Raw genomic sequence first — 18,204 nt, 5'->3', positions numbered from 1 at the left:
CTTTTTTCCCCTTTTTGGGGGGTGGTGGGGGGGGGGGTGGGGAGTGGGGGGTATTTTATTACCGATGTCACGCCAAATAAACGTTTTGAAACAGTATTTACATCATAAAATTTATAGGAAAACACATTTTGCTTCAGAAAATATTCAACTGTGATATTTTAAAAGTAAATACGTTCATCTAAACAGCGAGAATATGCAAATAGGTTCTTAGGGAATTTATTGAAATTTCCGACACGTTAATTATTAGGGGATAACTATGTTGTATTTGACCATTTGCGGACGTCCATGCTGGTTTTACTGTCGCAAATTGAGTTTTACTGGCGACGCGGTACTTTGAACAGTAAATAGTGCTGACGATTAATTCAGATTTTTATTGTTGCAGAATTCATCTGAAACAAAACACAAAAAAACGAAAAGGATTTCTGATGTTGTTTCTTTCAGAGTTTATCGTATGCAGACGGCGAATGAAATCGAATTGTTCAAGCGTGAATTATTGAGACGCCCCCTGGTGTTACAGCCAGTATGTCATACCGGGGTTGGATGTAACCGTGGAGGCATGTCGTGTGGAATGTGTTACACTGACGGTCAGTATAAAAACTCACTTGATCAACACACTTAAAGTCAAACGAATGCCAAAAGGTTCCAGCAAGGAGCTACCTTTCGATCAACCAAGTCAAATCAACTACTTAGCTCCATTTTCAAGTTTGATGAAGCATTTTCTATTTGGTTTTAATCCTACGTGACATATGCAAATTCAATAGCATCAAAAATGCCCCCGCCTGCTACCGACCCCGGTCGGGCTGCAGGTGATCTCTTGCACTTGCCAGCGCGGGCGTCCCTGCTCCCTCTTATCACTCACCTCAAACTCTTTTCCTGTCCTGGGCGGAGGAGCCAGCGAAAGTCAATATCTGCGCCCATGAAAGGTGTGTGCTACAACAGCTTGTTCAGAATGTGAACGTTAAAACCTATGATCTGACCTGACCAGACCTGACCTGACACTTAAAGTTGCAGTATCGCATCACAATAATATAACATCGGTTAATACCGCAAAATACAAACACAGCTAGAGTTTTAATAAACTCGCGTTTTCCCTTCTTAGCTAAACCACTTTGGTCCACGTGAGTCGTGTTGTCGCCAGCTGCCTTAAGCTATATCGTAACCGAACACGGGCGACGCGAGACATTTTTTTTACAAACCAATTATTCCAATTGCTGCATCCAGCCTCAGATCACAGTTATCTTCCCATTTCGTTGACCAAATCCGCAAATTTGTCTGCTGTTTGACTGTGATTACTTCACATGGTAGACAGCTTTGGCGTGACAACTATTAGACTGAAGTGACAGGGGAGAGCAAGTAGTTTACAAACATGTGTCACTTGTTGACATTGAAGACGTTTTTGTGGTAATTCCGGCCCATGCAAAAGTAGCACTTTTAGTGGGTGTGTTTGTTTAAATCAATATCCTGAGAGAAAGAGCTGGACAACAGGAGTTGTCCTTTTCAGGGTATGCTTCCCTCGGGTAAGAAAAAGTACATAAACAAATCAAGGGACTGCTGATATTAAAACAAAATATTATAGTCACTAAGGTTATATAGAAATATATGGCGCAATTAATAATTATTGTGGTCTGTGGCCTCCTAGCCGCAAAGCGCGTATGGCGAGACAGATTGATTTAGTCGAGCGCGCGACACAAATACAGATAGGAATTGTTTCTATTTTCCTCTCGCGACACGAACGACAAAAATATTTTAACCAATCAGACAAGTTTTACTTGACGATTTCTACGGTTGAAGATATTTTCAAAATTGGAGACTGTCCTTATGGTCGCGTCTGATTAGGATATAATTATTATTGCGTCTCACGCGTCTGGTTAGGATACTACTTTAGTACGATATATACTGACAGACAGAAATACTCTACGCAGGGGCGTATGGAAGTGCCAAAAAGTGGGGGGAACACACACACACACACACACACACACACACACACACACACACACACACACAGAGATATATATATATATAAACCACTACTGGATCAAAAAAAGTGTGGGGGGGGGGGAACACACATACAGATAGATGTATATATATATATATATATATATATATATATATATATATATATATATATATATATATATATAAACCACTACTGGATCAAGAAAAGTGGGGGCACAGGCTTCCTTCCCCCCCCCCCCCCCCCTCGTGCTTCCTACGCTAGTACTAGTGAACTTGGTATTGTAATTCAGTATTAGCGTCGTAATGCATGGTTCGTACGGGATTACACCCAAAAAGAATCCTTAAAACGGTCATGGAATATCATGAAAAGTCATGGAATATCATGAAAAGTCATGGAATATCATGAAAAGTCATGGAATTTGCTTGATAAATAAGTGCACGAACCCTGTAGGGTGTATACCACCAAATTATATCACATAGACGACAATAGTAACATATGTAGGGTAGTCATACACGCTACCCGTTATGTCTGAAATAGCATCTCAACCTTCCTGGGGGTTTTCTGATTTACTTTAAGGGTGAGGGGTGGTAGTATTTATATCCATTGTGTATATGTATATTGGTACGCTACAGGTAGGAGGTTTAGCCACATATGTTACTATTGTCATCTATGGGATTTCATTTGGTTGTTCACACTTTAAAGGACATACTCTAGTTTTTACTATTATAGCCATTTTTTGAACTGAAATCATACTTTACTTAGATTGTATGGCTTAGATTATCAATTTCCGTACATTCGAAGTGTTTTTGGTCATCCTTATGTTTTTAATATCACAAAATGCATTTCTCATATTTTTAAAAACGCACGTAAAAGTTATGGAGTCGAGTTTTAGACTTTTTTAGAGGGTATTTCAATATTTCAAAGTCACAGACTCATGTTTCACTCAGTTGTAACTTTATCCAAATGTGTTACAGATTTGTAGATTAACTAAACTTAGTGTTAATTTTCATGGGCTGAAACTAGTGTCTGTCCCTTTAACTTGATTACTATGTTTGTGTGATTGTCTGCAGTTAACTGGGTTCTGCTGATCAACCAAACGCACCCCAAGGTCCTCGGTCGTCTACAGATGGGGATAGATGCAGCCAAGGGCGCCATGAGCAGAGGGGATCCATTTGTCCTACAGGTAAGACATGTTCAGGATATCGTAACCCGAGTACTCTTCCGTTCGAGAACTAGAAGGACATCTGGACAGTTACGATCGACGTCTGCCGACTGTATAGCGAAAATACGGAAAGGTTGATTGCCTCACGGTAGGCAAAGATTCCTGCTCTAATACAACAATAACCCTATATTTGAGGTTAAATACTATTACATTGATCATTTGCGATTTCGCTGATAACAAATATTTGACATAGTAATCACTAATACACACGCTGCAGGAAGAAACCCGCCAGCACCTACGTATTTAACAGGAACCTCATTGAAAAGGTACTGTCGGGTTTCTTCCAGTAATGTGTGTATTAGTGGTTAATATGTCAAATATTTGTTATCAGCGAACTAAAGTATGATCAATGTAATGGTATTTAACGTCATTAGAGTGGCAATCTTTGCTTACCAGGTGTTAGGCAGCTATTCCGTGTTTTCGCAACATAAAGAAAGAAATGTTTTATTTAACGACGCATTCAACACATTTTATTTACGTTATATGGCGTCAGACATATGGTTAAGGACCACACAGATTTTGAGAAGAAACCCGCTGTCGTCACTACATGGGCTACTCTTTCCGATTAGCAGCAAGGGATCTTTTATTTGCGCTTCCCACAGGCAGGATAGCACAAACCATGGCCTTTGTTGAACCAGTTATGGATTACTGGTCGGTGCAAGTGGTTTACACCTACCCATTGAGCCTTGCGGAGCACTCACTCAGGGTTTGGAGTCAGTATCTGGATTAAAAATCCCATGCCTCGACTGGGATCCGAACTCAGTACCTACCTGCCTGTAGACCGATGGCCTAACCACGACTCCACCGAGGCCGGTTCTCAATAGAGTTATCTATGGCTGAGAGAGCGATCATAACCGTTGAAATGTCCGTCTAGCTCTTGAACGGCAGAATACTCGGGCTGTAGACTCCTTAATTTTTTTTTTTCTCCGTGTCAGCCAGAATTACTATGACTGGTACGTTAAAACTCGTTTCGATTCAAATACACTATGACATTATATTAAAACTACATTCCCTGGAATATTTTTATTATTTAAGCATATAGAACAGAAAATCCAATTACGTTTGGTGCATATATGACGCTGCACTCCGCATTGGTTTCACTACGCTGGCTTATCCAGGCAAAAACAGCCATGATTTTGAAAGTGGAACACTTTTGACGGGCTCGTACCGATCTCGGTTTTCATTGGCTTATCACAAGTATAGAATTCCCCAACAAGAGATCACGTGAGATTTCGCAATTTTTGAACAAATTTAACTGTCTTGATTGAGGGGTCGTCTCATATCTCCAAAACATATTTATATCCATAGAGGTATGGTACAACGCCTTTCTAGGTGTCGGTGAGTGGGGGATTTGCCTTGAAATTTTGACAGTGGCCAGCTGTTGGCATACGCGTTACATGTAAGGGGGTGTTACTAATTACATAACGCTCTAGGGGTAGAGGAAGAGGGTACTGTGTTCGATTTACGTAACATTTTTCAAGACTAGATCTATATGTTATTTTTATTCATTACTTAGACCTAAAAAGGTGTTTTTTGGAAATGCGCGGTCAGTCTAGTATCGATCCCCATCGGCGGGTATACAAAAAGACCATGGTATGTCATATCCTGTCTGTGGGATGGTACATATAAACGATCCCTTGCTAAAAAAAAATGTAGCGGGTTTCCAAGGCGCGTGTGCAAGGATTTCAGCGGGGTTGGGGTTATAGACGTTTATATGGGGCCATGCTCCCCCCAAAAATACATTTCAATTTTTTTTAAGCTTGGGCAAGTAAGGGTTTCGACCACCAATACCCAATACACATGCACCCGATTCCTCTCTAAGATTATATGTCAAAATTACCAAATGTTAGACATCCAACAGCAGATGGAATGAAGGATAGGATATGTTTTATTTAACGACGCATTCAACGCATTTTATTTACGGTTGTATGAGGTCGGATGATTATTAAATCAATATGCTTTATCTTTGATGTCGTTGAATTTGTCGATTTTAACACGTAAAATTAAGAAGTAAAAACGTTCATTGTCTACTTTAGTATATTTTATTTTAAAAATATATACATGATTAATGTGTTACTAGTATATAAACTAAACTTTGAAAGTTCTACTAACACTTTATAAAATATCAATTCTGAAATAGGAAGGTACGACTTGGTGCCTATCTCCGTTCATAGCGAACACACACGACTGTTTTAAAAGTGCATTTGAGCTTGTATTTCACATTTGTACATGGTGTTATAATGTGGTAACCAGAGAATGTAACTTTAAGATTCAGCTTGTATTTCACATTTGTACATGGTGTTATAATATGGTAACCAGAGAATGTAACTTTAAGATTCAGCTTGTATTTCACATTTGTACATGGTGTTATAATATGGTAACCAGAGAATGTACATTTAAACAAGGGGCGGGACGTAGCCCAGTGGTGCACGGTCGGTTTAGGATCGGTTCCCGTCGATGGGCCCATTGGGGTATTTATCGTCCCAACCAGTGCACTATGACTGGTGTATCAAAAGTCATGGTATATGCTATCCTGTCTGTGGAATGGTGCATACAAAAGATCCCTTGCTATTAATGGAATAAAAATATAGCGGGTTTCCTCGTTAAGACTATAATACTATGTCAAAATTACCAAATATTTGACATCCAATAGCCAATGATGAATAAATCAATGTGCTCTAATGGTGTCGTTAAACAAAACAAACTTTAACTTTGATCGTTATTTGATTATGAGAATTCTAAAAAAAGGTGCCTACATATCTTGCCTTTTGATTTGCAGTACAATTTTGGCACGTTGCTGGAGCGAATCCACCAAGAGCTGTTCCAAGAGTATGACGTAGTGACCCACGCCGAGTGGGACTTTGCCGAACTGACCGTCAAGTACCCCGGCAGGATCGGAGAGATGCCCAGACTGAGCACTCTCGACCCCAGGACTCTGCTTAACCAGTACATGCCCGAGGTAAGACAACACTTCATTTAGGCTTACAGGGATTTATCCACTGAAAATTCACAATTTCTGTACTAAAAAAATCCCAATATAAAGGGACATTTCTGACCTTGCTGTATTGTAAGATGTTTTCGACTAATAAAATATTTCTTTGATTAAACTTACATATTAATTTTTTTTCTTCTTCTGGTTTCTGGTTGTCTTAATATTTGTAAGAAGCCCAATTGGATTTTGTCTTCAAATAATTTCGTACGTACGAAAACAACATATTTTAGGAAATACAATAAAATTTAGCCTAGTACAAATATTAGAACGATCAGAAACACGTTTAATAAACAGCCACTAATATTTTATGCAGAAAATTTTTATTTGATATGTAATTACAATCGTTCAAAACTCTCTGTTAGTCAATAACATCTTAAAACTTGCAGCAAACTCAGGAATGTCCCTTTAATTATGTCTGTTGTAATAATTTAATTTAACAGTAGTGTACTGTATCGTTCAGTGGCCATAACACATATCAGGGGCGGAACGTAGTCCAGTGGTAAAGTGTTCACCTGATACACAGTCGATCTAGGATCGATTCCTGTCAGTGGGTCCATTGTGTTATTTCTCGTTCCAGCCAGTGCACAACGACAGGTATATCAAAGGCCATGGTATGTGCTATTCTGTCTGTGGATGTTCCATATAAAAGATCCCTTGGTTTGTTTTGTTTAACGACACCACTTGAGCACATTAATTTATTAATCATCGTCTATTGGATGTCAAACATTTGGTAATTCTGACATACAGTCTTAGAGAGGAAGCCCGCTACATTTTTCTATTAGCAGCAAGGGCTCTTTTATATGCACTTTATCGCAGACAGAATAATACATACCACTGTCGATGACATATACTGGGGTACCACGATATCGCGGTATTTAACTATTTGGAAAATATAAAGAAATGTACTAACATATATGAAGGTAAATATACTTGGGTTACAATTTTTGCTATATCTGCATTACGTCCATGACATTGTGTTGACAAATAAATGCAGTTCTAACATTAAAACAGTTGATGGAAGTACACCATAGCACTGGCTTTTGTTCAAGGGAGGTTACCACGATATCGCGGTAAATCGCAAACATTACAAAACGGTGGACCGCACGGGTCAAAAATGGCTCTCTTTGTACACACATTTGTAGTAATGTCTAGTAAACAAACTTCAACACAAGAACGAAGAAAAGTCAAATTAAAACGTTTCGTTTTTCAATTGTAGTAAAATATTTACATTTTCCAATGGAAAAGTCGGTAATAATAATTATATTATTCTTCTGCAAGACAGTGTGGGTACTTTTTAAATTGTTCATCATATTAGTAAGATTCAACAGTTATATAATCAATATTTATCGAGTGAAACCAAGAATAGAACATATTAAAAGTTATGTGTTTTGTTTAAATTGCCAATAAATATAGGCATGGCCCTTAAATGTTTCCATACTTTTTTAGAGGTCGCGCGTTCTAAATATAGTAACACTGTGACCGTGTATAGCCTCATTTTAATTGTCAGCAACCAGACGACAGTCGGGATAGCTGTCGGAGCAGAATTGTATGTTAAGTAGTGGGGATATTTATAAACATGGGGGTGTCAGTAAAATCACTCTCTCTCTCTCTGTTATTTTATGACCAAACGATGAATACTTATCCAAACTTTTGACATTTCTTCAAATTTGTTAACGGGCAAAACAATGTGTTGTCTGTAATCACATTTCTACTAATAAACGTGCCACCAGGGGGCGTTGCGCGTGCTAAACCGCAAAAATGTAAATGCCGCGATATCGTGCAACCCGCGATATCGTGAGCAGGGAGTATACCAGGATTGTTTAACGACACCCCAGCACACAAATACACATCGGCTATTGGGTGTCGTAAAAGGTCAGTATAATTTGGAAATAGTCATGTGCAGTTACGGTCAACTGTAGCTGAATGGTGTCTTTAATATCGATGTATTGTATTTAAACAGTGCAGGGAACTGACATTTGATTTTGCTGACCTGGAAGCTGAGGAAGTCGGACTGGTTGACAATAAGTCAGGTTTCGTCGTAAGCAGACCAATTGAACCTGTTTTGGAAGGTAAACCGGTTTTAAGGATTGTCTGTTATTTCTTTTAAGTTCATCTGGGTATGAAAACAAAACATCTGTGTGAATCGGCGACGTTTGTGGATTATTTTTTGTTCATCCCTAGATGAACGTAGAAGAAATAACACAGTACTTATGATTAAATTTTAAACATACTTTCTAATAATAACACTAAAAGTTTTATTTTGAATTTTTGTTTTTGTATTTGTTCTTAAACATTAATGCTCAAGCAAGGAATAAATGTGTACATAGTGCGTAATGCATAACTCGTATATAGAAAGGGACATTTCTGAGTTTGTTGCATTGTAAGATGTTTCCGACTAATAAAAGATATCTACGATTAGATTTACATGTTAAATATATACGTACGAAAAAAACATTTTAGGAAATAAAATGAAATTTAACCTAGTACAAATATTAGAACGATCAGAAACGCATTTAATATAGCAGCCTCGAATACTCGCTTCTTGCCGCCACTGCTAGCGGGCCAATCGACGAGCGGTGGGCGTGGCTGTACCTATCTCATCAAGCAGCCCATGTATGTGTGATTTAATCCTGGCATTATCTGCGCTAAGCCATCGCATCTGGAACAAAATGTTGTGTCACTGGGTTCGATTTTTTCGTTAATGCAGGGTATCTCAGCTTTTACGGACGTCTTGTGTGATGATCTTTTTGATAGTGATTCTTGGAATTCATGTAGTCACACTTTTGTGGAACCATCCTTTGGATTCAGTAGCCGATTATTAATAAATCAGTGTGCTCTATTGATGTTGTTAAACAGAAAAGCAAAGCATCCCTTGGAGTGGGTCTTTTAAAGACATAAGAGAATTTTATCTTGTTAACTGTTATATCCCTGCGATTAATCGCTCTTGCAATCGGGACCTAAAGTAAAGAATGTCCAGTTAATGAATATCTTTAAATATTAATACTCCGTTTATGTTAACGACAAGAAATAGACAAAACCGCATACCAGTTGTTTTGTCATGTTATAATTTGCACGATTTTGTAATGAAGGAAGGAAATGTTTTATTTAACGACGCACTCAACACATTTTATTTACGGTTATATGGCGTCAGACATATGGTTAAGGACCACACTTATATTGAGAGAGGAATCCAACTGTCGCCACTATTCTTTTCGATTAGCAGCAAGGGATCTTTTATATGCACCATCCCACAGACAGGATAGTACATACGACGGCCTTTGTTACACCAATTGTGGAGCACTGGCTGGAACGAGAAATAGCGCAATGGGTCCACCGACGGGGATTGATCCTGGACCGACCGCGCATCAAGCGAACGCTTTGCCACTGGGCTATGTCCCGCCCCGAGTTTATAATGCGCGAGAATATTATAGCACGAGTAGCATACACGAGTGCAATAAATAACATGGCAAAACAACTGGTGTGTTGGTCTGTATTTATTACATACCACCGTACTATATTATTAAAGCACGAGTAGCATAAACGAGTGCAATAAATAACATGGCAAAACAACTGGTGTGTTGGTCTGTATTTATTACATACCACCTTACTAGTGCAATAAATAACATGGCAAAACAACTGGTGTATTGGTCTGTATTTATTACATACCACCTTACTATAATATTATAGCACGAGTAGCATAAACGAGTGCAATAAATAACATGGCAAAACAACTGGTGTGTTGGTCTGTATTTATTACATACCACCTTACTATATTGTGATCAACAAAAGTTTAATTAAATAGCAGAACTTACTTCGTCTGAAGACTTGACTGAATGTTATGAAATTGACAGAACGCTTTAAGCGTTCTTGCTAGGGACATGACATCATTCGGGTAAACACGTAGTACGCATGCGAATTTTGTGTCACACATGTTCAATAATGTTTTATTATTATTATTGTTGTTGTTGTTATTATTATATAGTCAGAATTGTCATTATTACTATAGTAAGATTAAATGGGTATGTAATAAAAAGCAAGATTACTGTTCAGATTTTGTAATAATAAAGTTTAAAGTTTGTTTTAGTTAACGACACCACTAGAGCGCATTGATTAATTAATCATCGGCTACTGGATGTCAAACATTTGGTAATTCTGACATATTGTCTTACAGAGAAAACCCGCAACATTTTTCCATTAGTAGCAAGGGATTTTTCATATGCATCATCCAACAGACAGGATAGCACATACCACGGAAATTGATGTGCCAGTGCACTAGCTTGAACGGGAAATAACCCAATGGGCTCACCGACGGGGATCGATCACAGACCAACCGCGCATCATTGTAATAATAAAGTCAGGGGTCTCGCTACATGTCATAAGCAATCTCTTAAGACTAATTTCCAATACGCCCGCCATCCATTGGCAGCGATAGTAATATCCGCCATCCATTGGCAGCGATAGTAATATCCGCCATCCGTTTGTTTAGGCCGCCATCCAAAATCACAGGTTATGCCATCGTCTTGAACTACCAGAGTAATCAGGTTCATCGTCGTTTACAAGACATTTTCGAAGTACTTGTACCCTGCAAATCTTAGGTACCATCCCTTCCTTCATCCCTTTCCTGAATACTGGAGAGACCACTGTAAAGACCTTCTCTCTGATTTCTTTTTGCAATTTCAGAGGAAATCCGAACACTTCTTCCTGGCTGGACTGTCAACGAAATCTCCCCGCTGGACAACATCGGCGAGAAGGTTCCCGCGACATACAGCTACGCACAGGCCGGCCGGCTGTACGAGAGTTTCCGCAAGAAAAACAGACACAGACCGCCCAACAGAAACAACAGAGTGGAGTCCCCTAGAGCAGAAGCAATTGAAATGACTGATGTCCATTTACCGGCGTCAGGTGACCGAATCGACAACCCGGGTGCCGTGGGGTCAGCGTCAGCGTCAGGAGCGTACCAGTACGGACCGAGTTATTACGACAGCATTCCACAGAGTGAATTCAGTTCAGAAAAACTGAACGGTATTGGCCTGTGCGACGGTGACCGTCTACATCACAGAGACAGCGACCGATCCCAGTCGACGATAGCCAGCTCGGGACCCGCCGACAGCGGCTACGCGGGCCATGACAGTGACGGATTCGGTGACGTGGCTAACGGACACCGGAAGCCGTACCACGTGCCAGACCCTTACAGCAATCTGGGGCCCAATGTGAAAAGTAACAGGTACGAAAACGTGCACGTGAACATGGGGTACCAACATGATGAGGACGCGGAAAGAGAGGCCTTAAAGAGGCACAGCGAGTATGTGGCAAAGATGCTGCAAGGGAACGGACCGCACGGTGAGCCGGCTGTGAACAGACCGTACAGTCGATACGACTCTCCCAGCAACGGCTACGTGGCAACAGAGGTGCAGGTGCACTCCCCGCATGGGAAATCATTGCAAGGACCCCACGATGGGTACACCACTTCCAGGAACGGGTATGGGGACGAAAGGGCGCAAGTGCATTCGCCACATGGTGGACAGTATACGCGAGAGCCCCATGGTGGTTATGCTCCTACCACCAACTACCGAGGTAATGACCTGGCTACAGGTCCAAAGGCCATGCCTCGGAAGAGTCGGACACACAGAGCGCCAGTAGATCTAGCAGGGGCTGGCGGGTCACCAGACTATAGAAATGGCATGCATCAAACACTGGAAGCAACCCAAGTGTCTGAAAGTTTTATTTGAACAAGATTCTGTATGTGGCTACAAGCAACCCCAAGTGTCTTAAAGTTTTATTTGAATAGGATTCTATGTGTGGCAACCAGCGCCCCGTTCCACGAAGCGATCTTAACGCTAAGATCACCTTAATGCATAAGGTAGTTATGTGCTTAAGGTGATCATAGCTCTAAGATCGCTTCGTGGAACGTGGCCCAGATCGAATGTTTGAGTCTACTGTGGTGTCTAGTGATATTATTCGACTGTATTTTATTACGTCTGCGCCAGGCAGGGAAGATGTGGGGTGATGTAATTTTGTTCAACTATGATGTCCCTTCTGGAAAACAAATCAAATGTTTAGTTCTGGTAATGTGTCTAAAAATGTTAGTCTACTTTATTTGGTATTTTGTGTGTGCGTCATAAAATGTCAAGAATGGAATGCGTATTGATTCTCATTAACAAATGTCAACTCTCCACTTGATTCTGAAGTGATCTGTGGACACGCCGTTTCATCTGGTGTCGTCTTACCTTTGATGTACCACACTGATACTTTAATATCCACCATGTTCTTCCAGGGCGAGTCATTGCACTAGATTAAATCTTAATCATACATGTCGAGGGATGACAACCAAGGCCCGTGATTTTAAACCTTTTAGAGTCTAGACTCAAACATCTAATTCAGTACATCATCTGTATCACATTAAAGTGTCAGACTCTGTTGGAGTCTTGAGTCTTAGACTCTACACGTTTTATAAGCATCAGACCAGAACTGGTTATGTCCAGTCTTTGCAAGAATGAGGGTAGTTCCCTATTTGTATTTCTTTCTTTTTTAATTTAATTTTGTATTATTATTATTTGTGGGATGGGGCCTGAACATTCATTTATTAGCTATATAATTTGAATAAACAAATACTTCGAGGTTCCATTTAATACGATCTGGTTGTTCGTTTTAGAGTGATGTAAGACAGTAATTTTTTAAATATGAACCAAACAGATATCTTATCATCTTTGTTGTGCCATGGTGAAATGTAAAATATGAACATTGAAATCCAGTCGTCGTCAGTTCTGATCCGTGTATAAATATCAATTGGTGACAAGCCTTCGATAATTTCAGTCATGTCAATCGTTTTAACATGGGTATGGGTTGTTCTCCTTAGTTAGTGCTCAGAAGGACGTTTACCGGCAGGTCTTTCAGTCAGGCGTTAATGTATACTTCAGTACTGTGATTTAATTACGGATTTCCAAATATATGGCGTAAGGCACCTTTCTATTTGTTCTGTTCATTGGCATTGTGATGATAAATGAAACGAAACACATACACACACACACACACACACACACACACAGACACAGAGAGAGAGAGAGAGAGAGAGAGAGAGAGAGAGAGAGAGAGAGAGAGAGAGAGAGAGAGAGCGAGCGCGAGGGAGGCAGGCAGGCAGGCAGGCAGGCAGGCAGAGGCAGAGGCAGAGGCAGAGATAGCACACACACATCATGCATTGGCCAACAATAGCCTTTTTCGTCTGGAGTGTTGTTTATGGATTGTGTTTACCTATCTGCAGTTATGTCTTCGTTATCTTGATTTTGTTTACCTATCTGCAGTTATGGCTCGGTTATCTTGATTTTGACATAATGAAATCCACGAAGCATGTTTCATTCACAGTTTATCTTGTTTTAGTATTTTACCTTATTTTGTTTTTAATGTTATCTTGTTTAAAAAAATATTGTCTGTGCTACTTTTTCTATTCACTATATGTATATATGCTTGGAAATAACAACGGACATTTGAGGTAGGATCATAATATATTCAAAGAAACATACGGCTGAAATAAACCAAGTGTACATTTCAGTTAAAAATTAAATATATATTTTTATACTTAATAGTGATTGAATGTGTTATATTTGTATATATTTAACTGTGATGAAATGTAAAGTAAAACAATACGTAAATAGTTGTTAGTTGCATTAGTTTGGACAACAGTTAGAGATGTACATGTATATATAGAAATAGTTTTACTAGTTACATACTAGTTATATATTTAAAATACTATATTTTACCTTTTGTGTTTTTATTTTTATTTTGTTTGTCTTCACCTTATGAAACATAAAATGCCATTTGCATATATGTGTGTTTTTCAAATGAGAAAATGAAGTATATGAATATAGCTGGTATAATTCAGAAGACAGCAGTACATCTGTATATAATTAAAACATTGTTAATATCGTTCTTAAACGTCTGGATACAGTTGTACAAAGTATGTTGTAATTCAGTATTTTCTGAATACTATCCCATTGCCTTCGTAGTCTGTTACAGTACTGGTCTTTCCTACGATTAATTGGATTTTAATTTTTAGGGATTGTGGTACCGTCATGGACAATCAAATATAATGCCAGTCCAGACGATAGGTTAGAATTTCGTCAGTTCACACTAATCAGAGCTTACGATAATACTACAAAACCAATTTTGACATTGATAAAAACAAAATAAATTAGTAAATATTCATAAATAATCACTTTTATTTATCCTAGTTATTTTAAATATAAATTCTTGACTAATTTTGGTTATCCTAACTATGTTAAAAACAAATGGCCACGGAAAAAGTTAACTTGTCTTAATACAGTTATGCTAAGCGTAGTTTTAGGAATATCTACCTACAGTTCTCTCATGTTTTCAGGGGCGAGACGTAGTTTTAGGAATATCTACCTACAGTTCTCTCATGTTTTCGGGGGCGAGACGTAGTTTTAGGAATATCTACCTACAGTTCTCTCATGTTTTCGGGGGCGAGACGTAGTTTTAGGAATATCTACCTACAGTTCTCTCATGTTTTCGGGGGCGAGACGTAGTTTTAGGAATATCTACCTACAGTTCTCTCATGTTTTCGGGGGCGAGACGTAGCCCAGTGGTAAAGCTCTCGCTTAATGCGCGGTCGGTTTGGGATCGATCCCCGTCGGTGGGCCCATTGGGCTATTTCTCGCTCCAGCAAGTGCACCACGAATGCCGTGGTATGTGCTATCCTGTCTATGGGATGGTGCATATAAAAGATCCCTTGCTGCTAATCAAAAGTAGCCCATTAAGTGGCGACAGCGGGTTTCCTCCCTCAATATCAGTGTGGTCCTTAACCATATGTAGGACGCCATATAACAGTAACTAAAATGTGTTGAGTGCGTCGTTAAATAAAACATTTCCTTCCTTCCTTCCTCGTGTTTTCGTTACGTCGTCTTTGTAGGGTTTGTTATACTGTCAGACAAACGAGAGTTAAAAGAAAACACAAGAATGTTTGTGATATACTGGTCAGTATGGTTCATTTTCCAGGTCTGGTCTTTCGGTTTTATTCATCGGTATACATTAAAAGTGGCAATATCATTAGATAAAATAATAATAATAATAATGCATGTGTATATGTTTAACGTTTGCATATTTATACGATATTAAATGAGTCTCTGTCGTATCATGTTTATATCCCGAGTGAAATAATTTTCAATTTAATTTTTAGGGATTGTGGTACCGTCATGGACAATCAAATATAATGCCAGTCCAGACGATAGGTTAGAATTTCGTCAGTTCACACTAATCAGAGCTTACGATAATACTACAAAACCAATTTTGACATTGATAAAAACAAAATAAATTAGTAAATATTCATAAATAATCACTTTTATTTATCCTAGTTATTTTAAATATAAATTCTTGACTAATTTTGGTTATCCTAACTATGTTAAAAACAAATGGCCACGGAAAAAGTTAACTTGTCTTAATACAGTTATGCTAAGCGTAGTTTTAGGAATATCTACCTACAGTTCTCTCATGTTTTCAGGGGCGAGACGTAGTTTTAGGAATATCTACCTACAGTTCTCTCATGTTTTCGGGGGCGAGACGTAGTTTTAGGAATATCTACCTACAGTTCTCTCATGTTTTTCGGGGGCGAGACATAGTTTTAGGGAATATCTACCTACAGTTCTCTCATGTTTTCGGGGGCGAGACGTAGTTTTAGGAATATCTACCTACAGTTCTCTCATGTTTTCGGGGGCGAGACGTAGTTTTAGGAATATCTACCTACAGTTCTCTCATGTTTTCGGGGGCGAGACGTAGTTTTAGGAATATCTACCTACAGTTCTCTCATGTTTTCGGGGGCGAGACGTAGCCCAGTGGTAAAGCTCTCGCTTAATGCGCGGTCGGTTTGGGATCGATCCCCGTCGGTGGGCCCATTGGGCTATTTCTCGCTCCAGCAAGTGCACCACGAATGCCGTGGTATGTGCTATCCTGTCTATGGGATGGTGCATATAAAAGATCCCTTGCTGCTAATCAAAAGTAGCCCATCAAGTGGCGACAGCGGGTTTCCTCCCTCAATATCAGTGTGGTCCTTAACCATATGTAGGACGCCATATAACAGTAACTAAAATGTGTTGAGTGCGTCGTTAAATAAAACATTTCCTTCCTTCCTTCCTCGTGTTTTCGTTACGTCGTCTTTGTAGGGTTTGTTATACTGTCAGACAAACGAGAGTTAAAAGAAAACACAAGAATGTTTGTGATATACTGGTCAGTATGGTTCATTTTCCAGGTCTGGTCTTTCGGTTTTATTCATCGGTATACATTAAAAGTGGCAATATCATTAGATAAAATAATAATAATAATAATGCATGTGTATATGTTTAACGTTTGCATATTTATACGATATTAAATGAGTCTCTGTCGTATCATGTTTATATCCCGAGTGAAATAATTTTCAATTTCCACATGCTTTAGCGGGTGACAATGAAAATTAGTTCACGAGGGACATAAACATGATATGAAATCGTACCGGAAAAAGTACAAAAGAGTTTACAAGAAAACTGTTAAACAATACACGCCAATAGCCAGCGTGTACCAAAAGGTGGGTCGCTGTTATCATAAAATGGATATGTTGTAATGAATTGTTTAAAAAGAGTCTAACATAATCAGTTAAATTGGTTTTCAACGTTTACGGTGCAGATTTCTTTTGATAAATACAGAACGTAAACACCGCAAGCTATTCAATCCTCTGGACTCCACAATGGCAATGAGCCAAGGGTTCAAGAGATAACTTAATTTCTGAGCTTCCACTTTCAGTCTACTTCGAACGTGGTTAAGGTTGTGATAGTAATTAATTCTAGCTAATTTCTGACGCTTGGTAGTAGGATCGATCGCCCTTCATGGAGCCGGTTATTTTCCTTTACCGACCATAGCCTCATGATTAATTTGCAAAGGCTGTGGTAAGTACTTCCCTGTCTGTGCAAAACTGCAAATAAACCTTAAAGATCCCTAGCTGTTTTTGAAAGAAGTAGTCAATGCAACAGCGGTAGATTGCCTCACTCTAGGTCGGGTAACCTCTAGCCCGAGTAACCTCTAGCCCGAGTAACCTCTAGCCCTTCCCGTATTGATATGTATCAGTAAGGGGTGGGCTAGAGGTGACTTGAGCTGGCCTCTCTCTAGACAACGTTTCGGAATGCTAGTAAATATATATGAGACACCAAACAGCTGTAGTTTTAAATAGACTTAAGTGTCATTAAACAAACATTCCTTTCTTTTACTGTGGATCTCTGTGTCCGTGCGTCTTTCTTCCTTTTCCTGTTTTGTCTCTGTGCGTTTGATAAATTTTATCTCTTGAAATATGTTTTTACAATTTTTTGTACAAAATCTGAAAATAAATATATGAAAAGTGTACATTAGTTTTATTGTGGTATTTGGGTTTTTTAAAACTTAACATTGTAGATAAGCTAGATTTGATAACTTTTCACAAAAAAATTCCACTTTGGCTTGCGTTTCTTCATTATTATCGTTAATAGAAAGGAAAAGGGCTTGCAGTCGGAAACTCGGTGTCATAAAACATTTAATATGTCTAAATAAGTCATCTAGCATCATTTGATTTCTATATATTGTAAAATTTAGAACGAAATGACGGGTTTCAATGTTTTTTATTAATACTAGTATATTCCAACTTAACTGAGGGGCAGGTATCTAGCTCAGTCTCCTGGGGTGCTTAAAGGATCCAATCGCCTCGGTGGACCCATTCCCTGATTGGGTATTTTCCCCGTTCCAACCACTGCACCACGACTGGTATATCAAAGGCCGTGGTATGTAACTGTCATATTTGTGAGAAATTGCACTATATAAAGATCCCTTGCTGCGGGTTTTTTCTAAGAGCACGAGTCCAAAACTACCAAATGTTTGACATTCAATAGCCGATGATTAATAAATCAATGTGCTCTAGTGGTATCATTAAACACACCAACTTTACCTTTAGTGTTTTGGTCCGTCTATATATTTAAATCTGATCGACAAAACCGTCGTTATCCTTGACCAATGCAGAGTCGAATGGGC

General features: G+C 39.0%; 1 protein-coding gene across 1 annotated transcript in view; it reads left to right on the top strand.

Annotated features, from left to right (window-relative positions):
• Nucleotides 1-13,924, top strand: part of LOC121380848 — a 28,334-nt gene extending 14,410 nt beyond the window's left edge. The window contains exons 3-7 of the mRNA XM_041509839.1: nt 442-584; nt 3,028-3,140; nt 5,959-6,138; nt 8,132-8,240; nt 10,852-13,924. Coding sequence (XP_041365773.1) covers nt 442-584; nt 3,028-3,140; nt 5,959-6,138; nt 8,132-8,240; nt 10,852-11,900 — 1,594 coding nt within the window. The 3' untranslated portion in view covers nt 11,901-13,924. The remainder of the gene's footprint in view (nt 1-441; nt 585-3,027; nt 3,141-5,958; nt 6,139-8,131; nt 8,241-10,851) is intronic.
• Nucleotides 13,925-18,204: the final 4,280 nt, after the last annotated feature.

This window comes from Gigantopelta aegis, chromosome 9 (genome assembly GCF_016097555.1).
Source record: "Gigantopelta aegis isolate Gae_Host chromosome 9, Gae_host_genome, whole genome shotgun sequence".
NCBI lineage: Eukaryota > Metazoa > Mollusca > Gastropoda > Neomphalida > Peltospiridae > Gigantopelta > Gigantopelta aegis.
This window is presented reverse-complemented; position numbering and strand designations above follow the sequence as displayed.